At 37.6% G+C, this 21,445-nt stretch overlaps 1 protein-coding gene across 1 annotated transcript in view; it reads right to left on the bottom strand.

Moving 5' to 3' along the window:
* LOC311196527 (transcription initiation factor TFIID subunit 4-like) overlaps window positions 1-21,445 on the bottom strand; it is a gene marked incomplete at both ends in the record, with an annotated part of 142,084 nt that overhangs the window by 69,318 nt on the left and 51,321 nt on the right. The window contains 2 exons of the mRNA XM_084270107.1: window positions 8,043-8,168; window positions 10,063-10,193. Of these exons, the coding sequence (XP_084126233.1) occupies window positions 8,043-8,168; window positions 10,063-10,193 (257 nt within the window). The remainder of the gene's footprint in view (window positions 1-8,042; window positions 8,169-10,062; window positions 10,194-21,445) is intronic.

Here is a 21,445-nt window from a genome sequence, read left to right as displayed (position 1 = left end):
CCAAATTAGATGACCATGTTGTAGTTGTGCCAACCAAGAAACTCCAACTTAACACAGATTGAGATTCCTTCTAACTGCTGTGCCCAGACAACAGAAAAAATTTAGAAAATCTGATTTAGCAAGTGTTTGAAGAACAAAAAGGCACTTCATGAAACACAGGGATCTGCCACAGAGGTGGCACTCTACTCAGTAGAATAATTACTAAGAACTTGATTATATTTATACCTATTAGGTTAGAAAAAAACCCAAACAAAAACTCATTCAGTGATTCGCTTCTCTAGGAGATGAATTCAGGTATTTAATGAACTGAGATGAATTAGGTCCTTGCTCTGTCATTTTGTGATGACAGTTCAATCCCTGCGTGCCTCAGTTTCTCCAGTATGATGTATGGAAAAAAAACTTACTTAGCCCTTCCATGGGTTTTGATAATAAATTTATAGATGTACAATGAACTTCTATTGCCTTCTGAGTCTCACAGTGAAAGCAGCACAAAAATGCAAAGTGCTGTTATAATACTGTAAGAAGCGGAACCATTTGCCAAGTGCAAAGTACAAGTTAAAAGTACTTCAGCTTAAGGAGAAAGCAGAGTGTCCTGGGAGAATCAAGCTCAGACTTCTAATACTGTTACCAAGTTTCTACAAGAAAGTGATAGAATCCTGGAAAACATACCAGACCTACATTGTGTTTGGGGACATTGTAATAAAAATTAAAGCAAGAGATGCAAAGCAACACTGCAATTTCCTGGACTCCCCATGTGAAGGAAAAACTCTGAAAGTGCTATGGATTAAAAAAAAAAAAATTAAAAGTTGGGGCTATTTTTTTTCCCCTCCAGAAGAAAAGTAGACCTGCAGTTCAGGATAATCTGAAAAAGCAGACCCAAAAAGCTGGCAAAAAAGCAAATGATCTACTCCGTGCACATCTCCAGCTCATTCACAATAAATAATAAAAGTTACTGCAGAAATTAAAACAGTTATTCAACTCCTGACTGATATCAAATACAGATTTTCTTTCAGTAGAGAAGATAGCAGGTGATTTTAGATAGGATAAACCCAGAGTGAAGGCAGAAGTACTTTTACATTCATAACAACACAAGTTGTGGACCCACATGAAACGGCCTTTGCAGAGAGCTCAGGGTAGCTCTTCTTTCAGGCAATCCAACTTTACATTGGATTTGTCACTACTGGTATAAGTAATGCTAAATAATTAAGGATTTTAACTGTTATTTTCTATTTCTATAGCAATCTATACATTTTAATAGGTTTTTTTAAACAGACTGTAAAGACAAAAATACCTTCTCTTTGACTACCATGTCAGTTTGAAAATCAGTAACCATCAGAAATGAAATCATCTGCATATGGAGGCTAAAATGTGTTAAAGGAAAAGTATAAACATTGAGTATTTTATTAATTATTCACTTTACAATCTAATGTAAATTATAAAAGGCTTTGTCAATGCCAAAGCAACACAGATTAACGCAAATATAAGCAAATGAAAATGTCAAGCTTAATAGAGGTGCCTAGATACGCTTTAAAAATGTCACTGGCTTCTCTTTACACTCTATTCCACATAGGAACATCTCTTCCTTCCTAAGAGGAGTCTGAACAGTTTTGTTGCTGTAGTGCTTGTGTATGTATCACTGGTTTTACCCATTAACATTTTACTCTCAATTTTGTCAAGCTACTGACAAATCATTCCTAGGTCTTCTTAATACCAGTTAAATTGTTTTCTTAATGTCATCTCATCTTTTTTGTTTGGTCTTCCTTTCTCCTTTCCCATGAGCATCCCAACCTTAATATGCTGCATTTCACCTGGTTTGTGATACGTGTTCTTCCAAAATGTTTTAATGCACCGATTCCTCCGACCTCTAAAGCTTCAGAAACAGTCACCTATCACAGACCCCACCAAACTCAAATACTTTCAAAGAGTTTATCACAACTCTTTTTCCTTCCCCTCTCTATTTTTCATGTCTAGATCTGTAAAGAAACAAACCTGGGTTTGCGTAATATATATTCATGTTGATGAATAAACCCCTTTAGAAGCAAGCTAGCTTCCCATAATAATTTTAGAGAAATCTAGGACTGATCCTAACCAGATAACATACTTTTAACTACATTAAACACTGTCTCCTACTGAGAACCTATTCACCAAACCAGGTTTGTTAACATTTCTCCCTAACATAAACTGCTTTTATTAGACCAGACAGCCTGATATTTTAATTGTTAAGAATTAAAGTGCTTTGTGTTAGAGAACCTGCTATCTTATTTATCTGAAAACTGCATAGATCACATTAGGTCTATGGAAATACCAGACTTTGAAAGTATGAAAAACAGCATGTTAAATGTGTATTCAAAGCACATAAGAAATATGGGGTTTCATTTACATGTTACCCAACTCTAATGTTCCAAACCTCAGCTTTTCCCCTTGCTTGCATTAAGGAAGAATGCCACAAAAACAGACACCTAATTACACATGAAGCAGTGTAGTTTTAAGAAGGGGATTTTGTATTTCACAGAATTGTCTTAAAGTAGAAAGCAACAGCATTTTTAAAACAATACCTGCAACTCATGTAATACATAAATATATGCAAAACTTGGAGGATACGCTGTGTGTCTATGCAGATGGGCACACCAACAGTTCTTCTGGTGTATTTAACATTATTATTCAGGGTTTTTTTTGTAATTTGTAATGTCAAAACTGCACTGTTGTTACATTTTGTCCCAATAACAAAACAAGTTATTAAATTTATAATCATTTTGAAGTCTCAGCTTGTTAAACCTGTGTTAGAAAATGTCTTACAGGGTCTCTCTAAATAAGTCTCCTATGTTCAGCAATATCTAATACCAGTTAAGGTACTTACAGGTCTACTCCCTCTTCCCAATACATATACTGAGTCTTTAATGCTTCAAATTCATCTTTTTTCATTAAATAAAGTTAAGAGTCACAACTGCAGGTGCTGTACTATTGAGAGCCACTGCTGTGCCAACAGTTTCAATTTTAAACCTATTTTTCCCCATTGATGACATTAGAACTTCACCCACGGCTGTACCAGCTTATAACTTTCACTTTTAATTAAAGAAATTAAATTGGCAACATGAAACACTTTGCTTTCACATTAGCTTTGTTAATAAAAAGTGAAAGTTAAAAGCAGCATAGCTAAGGGTAAAACCCTATTCAGAGCTACGATGACAGCGAGGTGGAATGCAAGAGTACAGGTCTACAAAAAGATTTATTTAAAAATCATTAAAATTGAAGTAACAAATTTCTAAAAATTCAGAAAATTAGCTCAACACAATAATTCCCTCTTTGCTCTCCTCTCATCAGAAGTGAGTTATAAATTTCTGTTCAGAGTGCTTCATCTCAGAGAAAGCTGCATTACATCCACTGCACTCTCAGAAGAGAGGGAAAGGACTAAATTGGCATGACGACTGAACTCATCTCTAGCTCAGAGAGGTAGCCCTTTCAATAATGACGGGATGTGTGCAAAGGAAATCTGCATTGCCAAATTTCAATGAGATCTCCCCAACAAAAAAACCTTCAGCCTATAACAATATAAAATCACTATCATCCATAAATACTAATTAACACTGCAAACAACTCTATACATAATTTTCTATTTCCTTATGGTTTTTGTTTGGTTTGGATATTTTTTAAACAAATATATCCTACTCCTGTGATAGTCACATTTAAGACCCCAAAACATGACAAGTTTGTGCCACTAATACAGAACACTCAAAATAGTAGATTAATAGAATGTATGCATTGGGAAGTAAATTTCAAAATTAATTTTATACTAATCATGTGTTTAGCCAGTTCGAGAAGATGACTTAACACAGCATTTTAACATGGTCCACTTTATTACAGATTATGTAAGTATCATTATTTAATTTTCTGAAAACAGGGGCAATCCAAGCTGTGTCTCACTGCAGAAAACACCGCTCTCTCAAAAAAAATACACCCAACCAAAAAAAGCCCAGCCCAAATTACAAACTCCTATTTCTCCTGCTGCCAGAAGTATTTCCATTATTAGCCCCAGTAAAAACCTCATGCAATCTGACATAGAGAGCTGCATTTTCCAGGTTTTGGAAATAGCTACGAAAGCAGCAAGGAACACATCTTTTGCTATAGCAAGACCTGTACTTTGCATTTTTGTTGGGGTTTTTTTTGTCCGTTTGTTTTGGGTTTTTTGTTTTGGTTTGGATTTTTTTTTTGAAAGTCCACACAATACACTCCATGACAAATGTAAAGGTAAATTCCTCAAGTGATTCTAGTCTGGCTTTTGACCTTTCTGCAGTCTTAAGACTTTCCTTAGCTCTTCTTGCTATTTCCCATACCACTCAAAGACAGATTCAAAAGATGTCTGCTTCTGCACACACATGGAAACAACAGCCAGTGGGTTCTTACTGGGGAAACAAACAGGGGCGAAAAGTTGACTCTGCCAAGTATTTCCTTTAAAAAGACTACACTGTACATATGTGTTTATATACCAGATGGCCCCTCATTGTGCCATTATTATTTTATCCCATCGTTCACCTATCAGGAAGATAACCCAGAAGCAATGACAGTCAAGGCAGCCACTGTCTCTCCCTGTACAACTTCTGTATCTGACATATCATGTTATTTGGATGTTTGCAACAGGAGCTGGTCCAGCAGCAGGAGGTGACTGGATCTCAGGGACTATTATGTCTTTAAACACTTCTGTTATAAAAGAATAACTAGGAAGTAAATTAAGAGAAATGTGGCCATACGTTCTAGGTTAGTACGCGTGCTGTCTGGAACATGATGCAGAGATCCCTGAGGTACAGGGCATCACATTAACTCCTGAAACAGTATAGTCTTGTTTTCAATTTTTAGGTTTTTAATTAAGAAGAAACTGTATGTTGCATCATTACTATAGCATACCTTCTTTTTTTAATTTTGCTGTCATGTTTGTCTTCCCCCAAAGCATCTCACTGAAATGCCAACATCATTCATTCTTCTAGCTTGTGGTATGTAGTTTCTATTTCTCAAGTACTTCCCAGGCATGGAACATAAAATTTTCTAATATTCTCTGATTTAACGAGCCAAATAATACTGCTTTTTTGCTTTAAACATACTCTTGTAGCTTCACAATTATTTTTAACTTGGATTATGACTTCTCTCAGAATGTAAGAAAATTCAAAATGTTTTGGAGATTATTTTTTTCTATCTCCCCATCTAATTTTATCTCTCATTCTCCCCAAAACATTTCCTGAAGCAAAACCAGCTCCAGTTGGGTGTTCAGAAATTCCTCAACCACATCCTACCTAACAGCTTAGATTATGCTGGCAGATCAACCAGAACACTAGTGTCAAATATTTTCTTATCCCCTTCTAAAGAAAACAACACACTAACCAAAACAAAAAAAACTGCACCAACCTTCAAACCTCATGATTTCTTTGACCATCATTTATGTATCTTTCTTATCCCTTACTGAACTCTAATGCAGAATTTCCAAATTGGTTTCCAAGTTTCCCAAAGACTCAGGCTTTTTTTTTAAATCTATTCCTTTGTTTTTCATGATCTCTTCAGTTCATTATTTTGCTATTAATTAGATTGTTTAATACCATCCATCCATTCCAACACTCACAACGCTTTCTTCAGTATCTTATTCTTTGTCATAACTTGCACTTTGATTGTTAACAAGGCTCCAGAGTGTAAATCATTAAAATAGAATTTTCACTGCAAGTTAAACCTGTTTATGCCCTCCCATACCAGAAAGCAGGTGAGGTACCACAAGCAGGCAATTCTGAAACTTTTCCTAAAATTATTCTGCTGAGTAACTTTAAAAATGTATTGCAAAATAATGTGACCAAACATGTATGAGATAAAAGACTGCTCTCTCTAAAGGGCACATTAAGAAGCTGCAGTTACAGATGAAAGAAAAAAAAAAATCTGATTTTTAGATATAATCATTCATAGGAAAAAAAGAAGAAACAGAAGATTCATTTTAAATATTAGAAAACTACGGATTTTAAAGACACAACACTGTCAAGTGACAAAGTTGCTGTGACTGGGGAACTTCATCTTTGCATAGTGGTCATTTCAGTCTCCAGAGCCAGATTAATCATTAGCCCCTTTGCAGCCACAAATATCAATCAGCAGGCCACAAATGGACAGGAAATGGGTACTGATCTTTATCACTAGTTATCAGGGCAGCTGGGGCAGATTTTAACTGTGTCCCTTTAATAACTGTGACATTACAATTACTGTAGCTTTTCCACAATGACTTAGATCTCCTAAGACACCTAGGAAAACTAGTAAAAGACCAGAAAAAATTAAATACTGGATAAGGAATGTACCCAGGAAATCACAATAAAGATCCAACACTTTTTGCTGTTAATGTACACATCATCTTGCACTTGAATAGCAACCTAAAATGTAAGGAAATCATGCACAATCCATTACTTAAAATAAAATTTGTAATCTGAGCATATTTTGCTAAACTATGTCCTGTGGAAGTCTTGCAATAGGTCATCAACCCATCAGAAAAGAACCACTGAGAGCCAGGTAAATGCTCCACAAAGGGAAGATTATCAATGTAAGTTCATTTCCAAACTGGCATTTACAATACTGCATAAGCACCTTCCAAAAGGTTCACAGTTATCTTCTCTTTCTAAACATTAATACTGATAAATCAGCGTTGCTCTTCTAAGGTACTTTCTGGTTTGATTTGAGTTTTTAATACCTTCATATATTTTTCTACTATACCTTCTATTTACGCCAAGCTTTCTCCTACTGCTTTCTAGTTAGGAAGTTGATTTATGCATTCATTGTTTTCTTTTGTCTGTTGTAGAATTTTTTGATTTGTTCTTTCTAGAATCTATAGAAATCAACTTGTTCATCGTACATCTATTTCCTAAATTTTGACTTCACAGGAGTTTATATTATTCAAGACTAAACCAAACAAAACGCCAAAACAAAAGTACATCAAAACACAAAGTCAGGTTGGAAGGGACAACAGGAGGTCATCTAACCCAAAGTCAGAGAAGCCTGCATTAGGCTTTGTACAGTCAGGGAAATGTTTTTGAACTAAAGACTACTAACTACTGTATTTTCTTCAGTGTTTCCTCATTAAAAAAACCCAACACCAAAATAAAAAGCAAACAGCAGGATACACTGAAACGAAAATATAATTCATCATGGTGTACTTCTTGAATGAAGAAAATGGGATAGAAAAACTTGTTGTGGTTTGTTATTTTTGGGCTTTTTCTTTTTTAAGAAAAGCATTAAGAATTAACATCTGTTTTCACTGAAACATTTTTTAAGGAGTAGGTATGTTATCTTGAAATTTGTGGGAAAATTAATAGTGCAAACAATTATAAATTAAGAGTGAAAACAGGATGGATTCAAGTAGCCAAACTAAGAAACAAATTTCTGAAATAAGCCAGGGTAGTCTTAAAAAAATCTCTCAATTTGTGAATGCTAATGGCACAAATCAGTAAGCTAAATGTTACAAATTGAGTATTGAATTGTTTTGTATAATCTCTTCAAAACATACAACAAATAATTCAATGAAAATGCAAATGCCATGAAAATTGATAAACTTCTTTCCGTTTGATATTATTTAATCTCTAGTTATAAACAGGAGATTTTGCTATACCTGTATGCTCTTGAAACAATATTGTCTTAGTTTGTTCTATTGCATACATGAAAATTCAGTCTTTGGAAATAAAGTTAGAAAGGACAAGGACAGAAGTACTGCCTATGGTTGTCAAATGGCACAGAAACCCCGACATCCATTATTTCACCAAATTACTTTGAAAGTCTTAGCCATTGTCTCCTATATTCCCAAGAAGTCATCAAATTCAGAGCTTTATCTTCAAAACACAAGGGCATTCCAGTCCATAAGTCTGGAGTTGTCATAGATAAGATAGCATTACTTAATGAATTAAAGATGTGATGCCACAACAATTCTACCTTTCTGTTATAAGAAAATGTGTTCAGTAAACAATTTTCAAGAAACTAAATAATTGTTTTAAGACTATGAATTAAGTAGCTTTTAAAAAACAGACTAAAACAGATACCTTGGCAGCCTTTAGCAAGATTTCCCTCTCCTGTTCATCTTTCCTTTGCTTCTCTAAACGCTCCAACTGTTCAAAAAACTTTAACTGTGACCGGACGTCTGTAGCTTGTTCGTACCATTCATCATCCTGTAAAAAACAACAGTTTACAAAAACATGCATTTTCAGCAAGACTATGCATTTAAAAAAGACTATAAGGGTTATACATAAAATCTTTCCACTGTACCAAAAAAAACAAACAAAAATTTTTTAATCTCAGAGGAATTAAGCCAAACTATGGTTAATAATGTAGCTAGAATATTACTATTTAATATCTAAGCAAACTAAAAAGCAAGAATTTATTATCAGCACCAGAGATAGCAAAGAGTTAAAAAGATAACCCAAGATTTACAGATTAAAAACCCCTAAAACGCTTAACTTACTGAACAATCCAAGATCTAGGATATAATCTGGTTATAAAAGGCAGTTCCCCTATATGTACTCATCTTGAACAAGTAAGACTTGATCAAGATGTAGCATTATTAAAACTAAAAACTCAGTTGAAAATAAGCTTCTAATTACAATTAGAATGGAAACTTTACAGCAACTAAGAGCACACAAAGTTTCCTAGTGCCTAACTAACAATAAGAATTTGACACAAGCCACATGGGGGACATTCAGAATGTCAGTCAGGGAAATGTCAGTTCTTCATATTACTTTTATCTTATTTATCTGCTTAATATTTTCCTTTTTGACTGCAATGCTATGAGATCGCAGAAAACCATTAATCAAAAAATACACAGAAGACAATGAAAAAACTATGGTTCAGAGACAACACTATTTTTTTTTTTCTAAGAATCTGTTAAGATGTTATTTTAAATGAATTTTTGCCTAAACACAGACTAAGCAAAGTGTTAAAGAAGGAAGTACTTAACACTGGTGAAGCTGATGAAGAATATTGGAAAGAGACAAGGAGATTTTACTTTTAGTTTACAGTAGAGAACAGATCCGTCAATTGCAATGAAAGATGTCAGTGTAGGTAATAGACAGGCATAGTGGCCCTTATTTTTTAAACCCAATTTTTCTATCACAGTAATGTTGATTCTAGTCACAAAACCCACGTATATTTTTTTCTTGTAAATGCCACATACATAATTAGTCCAAATGTGACTCAGGTCTGGGAAACAGGTGGGCAGAGATACAGTCCAAAGCTGTTTGATCAGGCTTTTACTCAAGCAAAACAAACAAGAAAACCAAAACCAAGCAAAATAACCAAAGAAGAGCTACTCCATGTATACATATAAAATCCAAGCACAACTTAGATGCAACTATGGTGACTGCCATCTTGCTTTACACCAGTTCAACAACTATTAGCATCTTTTATCAAAAAGATGTTTCATATTTATCAATAAAGATGTTTACTAGAATTTCAAATGGGTTTGCAGATTTTTAGTTAAATTGCACCCAGGTTTAAAATACCTAAATTGTTTCAATTTTCTTGAAGATAGAATCACTAACAATGGAATCAGAGTAGGGTTTTATCTTTAAATGTCCTTTTTAAAGGAACAGTGAAGAATTTACAGGTAAATTCGTCAGTTGCTGGTTTAGGACTGATCAGTAGGTTTTGTAAGATATCAGTATTTCTCACAGTCAAGGACATATAAAGTTACTATAGATTCCTATATATTCAAACAATTTTGATTCAATTGGTGGATAGCCTGGTGAATAAAATAAGACATCACGAATCAACAGTCTTAGTTGCAATCCATGGGCAGAATTAGCTTAACAGATGCTCCATGCTAGACACTTTAGTGCTGAGAAGGGGAAACACAATTCCACACACAAATTCTGTCACAGAGGAGGAAGACAGATCTGCCAAGCCGTGCTATCATCCCACCACCTCCTATTTGCTGAAGTAGACAGACTTGCAATTGAGACATGCTTTGCACACAGAATGAACGCAAAACACCTACGGTGTGCACTCAGAGAAAACGGTGTCCCACTGCACCGTTCTGTGATAGGCAGTACCTTTCTTTGCACTTACTTTGTAGGATTCCATTCGGTGCTGGGTTATCACTGTTACTTTTTCTATCACCGTTCTTAATCTGTTTTGTGTTGCATGGGAAATAAAAGTAACCACCTCAGCTGGCACATCAGTAATTCCTAGTTTTTTAGCTAAAGCAAAAACAAAACAAAACAAAATGGTATTAGCTTACCCCCCACAAAAAACCCCAAACATCTGAAAAACACAAAGTCATAACTTCACTTTTCTGGAGAAAAATCCATGACTGTATGCAGCTTTGGTGATACATTTGTTACCCCTTCAAAAGAGGTGTGACTACATTTTAAAGGCTGAAAGAGAAATCAGAGATTTTTTTCTTCCATTTAGAAATCATTTAAGAACTTTACTGAAGAAGTATATTAAAACATAACAGAATATGAGGCAATTAGAGCTCTCTGTTGTTCTACACAAGAAAAGAGTTCCTTTATTTTCAGAAGCACTAGTGGAGTTTAAATTAGTTACCAATGGGTTAAGGCTGCAGCCCAAAGCATATTGTTGCACACTTTAGCCTACACTATCCGCACACTATTGATAAATAAAATTCTTTAGGAAAAGAACCTTATCAACTGAGTATGAGGAAACAAAGTTATGTTAAAACCAGTTTATTTAAAAGCCACTTGCCCCCCCAAACACTGCTAAAAGATGTACTCTTAGTTATTTGGTGCTGAGTTTATACAAAAAACAAACTCTCTACAGTCCAATGTATTGATCTATTAAAAACACATCTAAGGTACAGGAACAAGAATGTGTGTAACACTCAAGAATTCCTAAATGCATCAAAATGGTTACAAAGTACTGGATATAAATTTGTAGATATGCACATATACATACTAATCTAGGCTACAATCCTACAAAGATATATGTATGAGTAGTTCAAGTTTGACACTTTTCTGGGTAGAAAACTGCACACACACACACCTTTTACATATAAAAACCGATGGTAGTTGCATGTCGTATGGATATTGGATTTGACCCACCACAAGAGAGTCAATACTCTGATTATACTGAATTGGTTCTCTTTAAAACCGTTTGTGAATATGTCTATGATATGCTAACAGCCCTGCAACACACCGCAAGACGTTTGCTGGGGAATATTTTGGGAAGTGCTTCCCGAGTCGCTAACTGCAGGAGTTCTAATTAATCTCCCTTTGCAGGGGGGGTCCCCGAGCAAATACAAACCTGAGAGGCTTGCGAGTGCGTGTGCTTTGTGAAGCGTTCCTATCTTCTCCTGGCCAAAGTCAGGAGCAAGAAACCATCACACGTCTAAAAAATGAAGACGAAGAAGTGAGCAGCGGTCTTACGTGGCTGTATACTTCTGTTACTTTAGCGACGTGATCTGAGACGATCTGGCAGCGTTCAGCATCACCCTGGGCTTCTGTCAGGGCCGGGCTGGGGCCGCTCAATCACGGCGCGAGCGGGCGGGCCCCGCCCCCGCCGGCAGGGGGCACTGCGGCGGCCCCGCGCGCCGCCCGCCGAGCCCGCGCAGAGACTCGGGCGCGGGAAGCCGAGACGCAGCCCGGGGCGGGCAGGGCCGCTGCGGCCGGGGCCGTGCGGAGCCTCCTGAGAGACAGCGCTTCCCGCAGCTCCCCCTCGCCCCGTCTCTTCCTCTCTTATTTCTGATCCGCGGCGTCTATTTGAATGTGTATTTATTACCTCACTCCAGCACACCGCTCCCACGCCTCCCGGAGCTGAGTTCCCTGTGCCGTATCTTTCTGTTATTAACTTTTTTAATGGTTCTTTGAAGTCGTTATCTCCCAAGCTAACCTAGGCCATCGCCGGCTGCACACTGCACGCGGTACCTTAAGGATTTCAGCAATATGTACATATGCTTTCTAACTGATTTTTTTTTTGTGGCAATAAAGCAAGAAAGAAACTCTTTCCCAGTGCCCAATTTGTCTCAGTAATAGAGATGGAGCTCCCCTGAAGTTGCTGAAAGCCGAACGTGTAATAGGAAGCCGGCATACGCATTAAGATCCCGATGCTGCAACAGTTACTCGTGCAAATTAAGTCCTTGAAGTCAGCCGGGCTATTCCTATCAGGAGGAGCTATTTGTGCAAGTCAGGCTTGCAATATCAAGACCTATTTCAGCATGTACCGTTTTATTATGCAAACATGTGTAAGCAAAGCTATCCATCAAAAAAACCCATAGTCTGAAAGGTAAAATGCAAGAGAGGAGGGAAATTTAATTAACTAGTATCCGGAAAAGAGGTTTGAGATGGAAAATTCTGCCTGGAATTCTAGGTAAGGGTACGAATGAATAATTGTTAAAATAATAATTCTTTGAATTTCAGCAGTGTAACCACAGCTACCCAACTTCCCTGAATACACCTGATCCTTTCATCGTGAAGAACTTGTTTTTTTCACAATAAAGGTTTCCCCAATTTTAAAGCCATTCGTTGTAAGTAAATTCAACCGTTGTATGGCTTGTTCTACTCATTCAACTCTTCGGGAATTTATCCATAACCAAAGGTCCATTCCCAGAGACACCTGGTTCCTAAAGATTCTTGTACTCCATCCTCTTCATCACCCTCTGTAATACCCCAGGTAACTTCCTCCTCCTCCTCAAGTCCCTCCACACAGTATTTTCAAGTCCAGAAAACTACACAGAGGCCAGTAGAGTCCCTCAGGAGTCTGTCCTGGGACCAACCCTTTTTAATCCTTTTCTTAGTGACCTGGAGGGGGAGACAGAAAGCACCAAGTCTGCAGACCGCACCACGCTGAGTGGTGCAAAGGAAGGGCCAGCAGGAACTTCAGGTAATTCAAGGGCAAAGGCAAAGTACTGCACCTGGGATAGAATTACTCTCTCCAAAGATACAGCCTGAGGATTGCCTATCAGGAGAGCACCGCTGATGGAAAGCAGTCTGGTGAGCAGTAGGCTCACTGGGATTCAGCAGTTCCTCCTGGCAACAACAAAGACGTAACAGCATACAGGATTGTATCAATGGCAAAATGGTAAATCAACAGCATACCAATACATCAAGGGAAGTGATTATTTCTCTTCACTCTTATCTAGAATACAGCTGTCAGTTTTGGGTCACCTGGTTCAAGAAAGACTTGGAAAGACCAGAGTCCTAGGAAAAGTCACCAAGAAGGTTATGGTGTTGGAGCACATGACCTGCATGAGGAGAATCTGAGGGTTCTTGATTCTGGAGAAGAGAAGGCCTAGGAGAAAGCTTATTGAGAAGATGGAGCCAGGCTTTTTATTGAGGATGTCTGAAAAAAGAACGAGAAATACACTAATAAGCTGAAACAGCAGAGGTTCTCAATGGATATAGGGAACAATACTTCACTATTAAGATATTTAAGTACTAGAACCCTTTACACAAAAAAGCTGCAGACTGTCCCTCTCAGGTTTTTAAGTCTAAGCCAAAACAACATCCTAAGCAGCCCTCTCTGAATTCAATGTTTGATCCAGCTTTGAGCAAGAGGTTGGACTTGATGAACACTCAAGTTCTCCTCTAACCTGAACCATTTTATAATCACTGACCTCTTCCTGCATAGCTCAAACTTCCTCCCATATTGTACAACATCCTTAGTTCCCTCAGCCAACCAGATAGAAAAGCAAAGAGGAAAAAAAGCTTTATTTCCCCCTCAAGTAGGGCACACAGAGGGGCTATTTAGCTGCTGATACATCACTGGATTCAAAAGTTACCTGAAATGAGAGAGAAAGCTGAAGAGACTGTTCAATCTCTTAAGGCTAGCTTTCCTTGGAAAATGGCTAAGGAAAAAGTAAAAAACAATTTCCCCTCCCAAAAATGAATTAGTGCCAAGAAACCAGACTACAAAAAGACAAAAAGATACATTTTTTAAAAGTCAACTTGTCATCATATGTGGAAGCATCATCACGTCTTCCCTGCTCTAAATTACATTAGTCAAAATCCTGTTAGCATAGGATGTCAGAAGCAGGGTGCATTCCAAAGCTGTACACTACATGAGGATTTGGCACGCACCCTCAATACTTGGATTGTACTTGGGGCAAGGATAGGAAAATTACCAATGTGTTCCTGAAACAATAATCTCATCTACACTTGGAAAAGCTGTCTTTGCTATACTTTCATAAACAATCACACATACAACTATATTGATCTGCTGATCTAAGTTCATTAGAGATCATCTTTAAGTCTTAGTATTTTTTTTCTTCACTGCTACATCTCCACCCGAGTTTCATCCTCTCTCATTTATAAAAAGCATACTGGAGTTCTGTCTGCCACCAAAGGAAAATAAAGTTGATCTCTAAATAGGAGATTTCTGAGGTATTCTTCTATTCTGCATAATTACTTTTCCCAGATTTCATACAAAAAGGCTTCTCTCCCCTTTGCAAGATACCCTAGATAGATGAGACTGTGGGAAAAGAAATATAATTTCTAGCTTTAAGAAAAGTGTACACACACACATATATAACACTGCACATACTTAACTGTACCACAAAACACAAATATCCTCTATATTATTCACCTTTCTAACCCAGTCACTGGACAGTGGCTTCATCTGCAGGTATTTTTATTTGGATCCTAGGATTCTAGATTCTGGTTTTATTATGGCAATGATCAGATGGCCCAATCAACTCACTATATATACACGTTATGTACAGAACCACCAAAACCAAAAAGAAAATTATTTCTATCAACAGACTGCTATCATCTCTCTTTTGTTATAAAGAAGCTGAACTTTTAGGTGATCACCTTAACGTGCTTGGATAACATGGCTATCTTAACTTGTAGTTCTGTGTCCGGAATTCTGCATTTAAAGCAGTAAGGAGCCACACAGTTGGAGGTAAAACATCAAGAAATATGTAATTTGGAAAAAGTTGCTTGCTTTTAAATAATACATTTGTTAAATTTGGACATTTTTGATAACAAGTATATGCTTCAAGTCTTTAAAATTACCTTAGCAATGTAATTCTGAACTTTTCCTAGAGCTATGATAAAAACATCATCAAGGATAACAACAAAAATGGAGCTGGAGTAAAGCAATGCTCCAAGCTATGATTTTAACCAATCTCTACACTTGAATTTGAGCTTTTATAATTTTGAGGACATAACTAAGGTCACGTTCTTCATTCAAGCATTCTTGCCAGATCTCTACTACACTAGAGCTGTACAAGACCATCAAGAATTGATGACTGATTGCATGAACGCTTCAAGTCCTTGTGGCAGGACTCAATTACAACACATCCTGAGAAGCATCAAATGATACTAGTCAGTTGAGTCACACTATCCTACAGGAAAAATGAGAAATCACAAATTAATAACCCCAAAGTAACCAAATTTCTGATTTGCCAAGCACTTATAGAACAACACAGTAAAGCCTGCTTCATGTTAATTCTTAATTACACATTTGAAAGCTTTAACAGCAAGCCATGGTCCAGTCAGCATTTAATAAAGATCTATAGTACATGAGATAGCATGCAAAGGAAGTGCTAGAATATTTCTGTTAAAAATAAACTATATTCTATTTAAAAGTTTGAGATACTGCAATAGAGTTTCTATAAAGTTAGAAGTTGTATATGAGTTCTAAAAACCTTGAGGGGGAATAAACGTTCAGCAATATTATTCTGATATCGGCATATGTGTCACTAGGACAAGATTGTTTTTTACAACATAAAAGCCCCTAAACCTTGTCATTGAAAACTTTCAGGTCCCAAGAAGTGAGAATTCTGAAGAATGCTATCATCTGCTTAGCTATCTGAAAGGTACTGGCTTTGCTGTACTTTAAAAGTTTAATTGATCAAACAAATTGAAATAAATCATAAGAGTACTGCCCTATATGAGAAGCAGAAGAAAAGTATCATCTTTGCAGATAGGCTTTCAAAGAATCAAAAAGTTACTTTAATAATTTATACTTTAAGAGGACTGACAGGACTGAGATCAAAGATTAAAAAAATTATTTGGAAAACATTAGGTCTGACTGATTATTGATGTGATAAATTATTGAGTGCCTGTATCAAATCTCCTTACGTTTACACTTAAAACAGAAAAACCTTGAAGAACTGGTTTTAAACCACTAAACAGCATGTATTTAGGGCTTGAGTTTCTCTTGTCCTTCAACACAAAGACACACTGGGAGAGCGCATAATTAGTCTCTATTTGCCCTAATCACAGGTCAGCCAGAACTACAGAAAGCACACACTGCTATCATCTTCAAACCAGGAGAAACTTAAATTCTGTGCATGAAATACTGGCCCAAGATGCAAATGGAACCAGATGACTTAGGTCCAGGCCTATCCTGCCGTTACAACTGGCATACTATGAGATTGAAACAAATCGCAAATGTCCATCCCCCTTGAATCTGAACATTATTTGTTTGAACCTCATTCAACTGCATCAGATCTAGCATAATGCAGAAAAGATGCATCTGGTCATGCCTAACTACCTACCCCATCCCCAGGGCACAGTTAAGTACTAGGATGTGCCTTGGACTGCGTTTACAGCTTTAGGCTCAAGCCTTCTTCTTTTATCCCAACAGATCCACCAGAGTTTTTACATGCTCTAGTCCCTGTGCAGTCTTTGCCATCAGAAAAAGCACGGTATTGGAAAAACTGGGATATCTGCAGCCTTCCAAATGATGCAATTCTTTAATAAATTCTATTCCTCCATTTCAGCAGCATAAGGGAAACTGATAATTTGTAGTTCTGCTGTCGGTGTCCCCAGTGAAACATTAAGAACACCTTAACATCTATATAATTATATGTAATTACATACAACACGATCAGTTAAGTAGTCATGTTCAAAACTTACACTATACAGGAATTTCTGGAGACTAACAGCTGAAAAAAGGTGAGAGAAAAACTAGACAAGCAACATCTGTATGTCCTAGGATATGCCACATGTGGTCTGTACAGAATGTGAGTCATGAAATCAACAAAAAGCAGTAAGATGCTTTATCTAATACTATTATATTAATACTTCTAAACTGAGCAAAAGCACTTTAATTATCAGGCTATCTAAACACAAAGGGGAAACAACTCTAACACACTAAGGGCCCTCGGCATCCTGAGAGCCATAAATGGTAATTATTGAACTTACTTGCCCCAACCTAATGATGTGGGACTTAAGAATGGGCTACATTTCCCATATAGCAGTGTCCTCAGCCTTCAAAGTAATCCATCAATACTTGCATTCATACTGTTACCAAAGGGAAGCCTCAATCTTAAATACTCAGCTAGAGAATGGGGGTGGAACATACAAAGGAAAAAACTGAGAAGGTTGGTTGGGTACAAAATACCCCGGGGTTGTATTGACGGAGAAAAAGCTACCAGAGCCCAGTAGAGACTTTCAGTATTAAAAACTGAAGGAAAAGCTTGTTAAAGAGTGATAGTGCAAACAACAAATCACTAGCTCTGATGATTAGGATTAGAGATTCCTAGGGGTATAAGATAACCTAGTGATTCCAGGCAAGAGGCAGTATGATAATTTTAGCTGTAATTTTCTGTTTTCAGTCCTTGAAATAAAAGCTTCACTACAAGTCTTACTAAGTGCATAAATAATGTAATAAAAGCTGACCTGCTGTACTGTTAAGCTTGTGTGGTGCTGGAAGACAGGATGAAGAACGGAGAAATGCAAAAACTTCTGTTGCTACCTGCACTAAAGCAGCCAATCCAAATTAAGTCATTTGAGCAGGCGCCTCTGAGGAACCTACAACCTGGAGCGTGTTTAGGGAAGCCACAGGCTAGGGAGTGCTTCCTGCCAAGCCAGAGAGAATCGGTGCCAAGTGCTTTGAGATTTGGTACACGATTCCCTCTAGCAGGTACAAACCAGCACCCCTCTGTGAGGGGCAGTTGGCCAAGATACATTCCACAGATCCAAACCAGCCCTGAACTGAAATAGGAAAGGTTTCATAAACCAGTACCTGATACTGTTCAACATCGTACCCCAGTTCCCCTTCTTACCACAGAATCAAAGAATCATAGAATGGCATGGGTTGGAAGGGACCCCAAGGATCACAGAGCTCCAGCCCCCCTGCCACAGGCAGGAACACCAACCTCAGGCCTGGATCTACACAAGGTTGCACAGGGCCCCACCCAACCTGGCCTTGAACATTTCCAGGAACTACTTCTCTGGGCAGCCTGTTCTAGCACCTCACCACTGTTTATGTAAAAAAACTTCCCCCTAATATCTAATCTAAACCTTCCTTCCTTTAGTTTTAATCTATTCCCCCTTGTCCTGCCATTGTCTACCCCTTTAAAAAGTCGAATCCCCTCCTGCCTATAAGCTCCCTTCAGGTACTGGAAGGCTGCAATGAGGTCCCCCCACAGCCTTCTCTTCTCCAGGCTGAACAAGCCCAGCTCCCTCAGTCTCTCTTCATAGGGGAGGAGCTCCAGCCCTCTAACCATCTTCGTGGCTCCTCTGAACCCTCTCCAACAGTTCTGTATCTTTCTTGTACTGGGGGCCCCATACCTGGACACAGGACTCCAGATGGGGCCTCACTAGGGCAGAGTAGAGAGGGACAATCCCCTCCCTGTCCCTGCTGGCCACCCCTCTTCTAATGGAGCCCAGGATACCATTGGCCTTGTGAGCTGCAAGAGCCACTGCTGGCTCATGTTAAGTTTCTCATCAACTGACTTTGTAGAGAGAATTACTTTTATCACCATGGAATTGTTATTTACTAAATAATGGAAGACACTACAGTAATTACTTCAGTAATCTTATATGTACAAGAACAATATTCCTCTCAGCATAAAAATTCTCAGGAGCCAGCTTCTAGAGTGGATGGCCTTCTTCAGAACTGAAGGTTTTTCTGGGAGTAGTAATCGTTCTGTACTACTTCATAACCACCTGCCTTGAGATGATTCCCTAGAAAGCATTTTGTGAAATTGAGAAACTGGTGAAGGATCACTTATTAAAAAAAAAAAATTAAAATCGCAAATTACAGATTAAAATCCTGGAAATACATTGCCCTTTTCAGTGCAAGACAGAGCAGGGAAAAAAAGATAACCATCTATACAATTGTAATGTAACCTAAAGGAGTAAAAATTCAGAATAAATGGTACACAAATTTTAATACTCTTCTCCTCCTCCCTCTAACAGCAAATGCCAACCAAATTATTGTAGCAAAGTAAGATTTAACCAAGACTCAAACTCTGTAGTGTGAATGCACTGGTACAAACCCTCTTGAAAAGCTCATTTCAGGTACTATATGGATTTAACTTATTCAGTACAAACTATACTATAATAAATAGTTATGTATTTATACAATTGTACAAAGCATTAGGAAAGGCAATGCTGGGCAGTATACTCCAGTATCTTTTCTCTAAGAGCAGTAGTGGGAGATGCTGCTAAAATACTATTAAAAAAGTGTGCAGAGAACTATCTGACAATATACAGCCTAGGACTATCCTAAGCTAGATCTTATCTTTCTCTTTATTAAGTCAGGATGGAATGTTTTGAACCTGCAACATCCTAAAGTAAAAAAGAGTTGCACAACTTAACTCTGCACTTGACAAAAAAATAGACCTTTTTTGCTTGTTTTGAATTTTTACTTTCAACCTTCATTTGGTACCCCTAATTCTTCTGAAGGGAAAACCAGAAAAATTGATCTTTTCTAGGGGGTCATATCAGTACAATTGTTATAACACAAAAGAGCAAGGGAAACAGTGGTATCCATGCAAAATCCATATGTTGCCCAGGCCAAAATGTCTGATCCTATTTTCTGTGCCCATTCAAAACTCTTAAGCAAGTTGGTGGGATATGGGGCAGAACAAAAAAAATTCATCAAGTAGAAAAATAATTTCTCAAGACTCTTACGTAACCCCACTTACATGATTAGTTTTTTGATGGAAGTCATGTAAGAATGACATTAAAAAAGCCTTCCCTTCTCTAAGAATTCTCAACCAGGTGGGGTAAGGCTGGGAAACTACACATAATTCATACTTTCTGGCAAAAGAGAAAGAACTAATTTGAGTAGAGGTCTGATCTAAAATATATATAACCAGAAAATCCAGTTTCCAAAATTCTGTCTCTAAGCTAGATAATTAAACAGCTGAAAGGCAGCTATTAATCATCCCTAACGAGCCTTTTTATTATCCTTAGTGGTTTGCCTCTAACAGAACCAAGCAAGTCACCAAACAACATAATGTACGAGTATGTGGAGGCTTGGAAAATGGAAGGAGGAGTTGCCACAAATCGTGAAAGCATGAATATAAGTGGTGCATCTAGGAGAAGAGAATACTTGGTATTAAGAGAGCAAGGAAGCCTTACAGCTTGTTCAGAGAGGACCAAGAGAATGTAAACTCTGAAGGAGCAGAAGCTACTACTATTTATTTTTCTCCATTTTTTTTCTGTAACTAAACCATGTTACCTAATTTCTTTTAGAAGAAATCAAAATCACACTGTGCTAAGGAAACATGATACCTTTAATTCCTTTTAATAATTTGTCTTTAATTTCTGCAATTTTTCATACATCCTAAAAGAAGGGAGGATGTCTCAATGCACTTCAGTGTTTGTTTACTCACTACAGAGTCAAATCAGTAGAGATTGTTAGAGGGACCGGATGAGAAAGACCTAAGATGACAATGACACCAGTAAGAGTCCTTAAGAACAGAACAGAGAAGTTGTTAGTTGGAAATTTATCCCCTGTTTTCATGCAGGCTAGAAGAATGTGCTTTTTTGCCTAAGCCCAAGACCAAACGATACTAAACCATTACAGGACCTCAGGCTTAAATAGAAGTATATGGTTAAGACAGTACGTGAGGTGAGACAGAGATGGAGAAGAACTGTCATAGGAATATCAGAGATGACAAACACACGTGGGGGCACAGATGCCAGCACCCTGTAAAAACAGGCCTCACAGTAACAGCACACACTTTCAATCGCATCCACACAAGGATCTAAAGGAATACCAAGGATAAGAATTTGCCTATACACTTCTGTTTTTTTAAAGCAACTTCAGTAAACAATGCAGACATTTGGGCAGTTGTGGTTTTTTTCCTAAAGAAAACATCTCTCTGACTCTATAAAAGTCTTGTTGGTGACACGTCCAAAAAGGCATCACAGCTGTCCACTGATGCCAGGCAGACTCATTGTAAGGAGGCAGGATCGACATGTCAGCCAGAAAGTACATGCACAGAGAATACAGGAAATTGTAAAGGATACCAGAAGGGGAGACTGGAGACCATAACCTGAATTTCAAAACATCAGCACCTTCATCTGTGTACGTCCAGGATCACACGAAAAGTTGTCAAGATCAGGACATTGTGCCACATTCATTAATACCAAATCCATGCATCATCAGATCATCCACCAACACAAGGTTTATCCAGATCAGATAACGGTCATTTGATTTTGTCAAAATAGCTGTAGTTTATGGCAGTTGCACTTGTACATTATTGTGCAAGAAGAGATGGTGGTATCTCACCCAGGTACTTGGC

This window comes from Gallinula chloropus (assembly GCF_964237585.1).
Source record: "Gallinula chloropus genome assembly, chromosome: 13".
Taxonomy (NCBI): domain Eukaryota; kingdom Metazoa; phylum Chordata; class Aves; order Gruiformes; family Rallidae; genus Gallinula; species Gallinula chloropus.
Note: the sequence above shows the minus strand (reverse complement) of the source record. Positions and strands in the feature narration are given on the sequence as shown.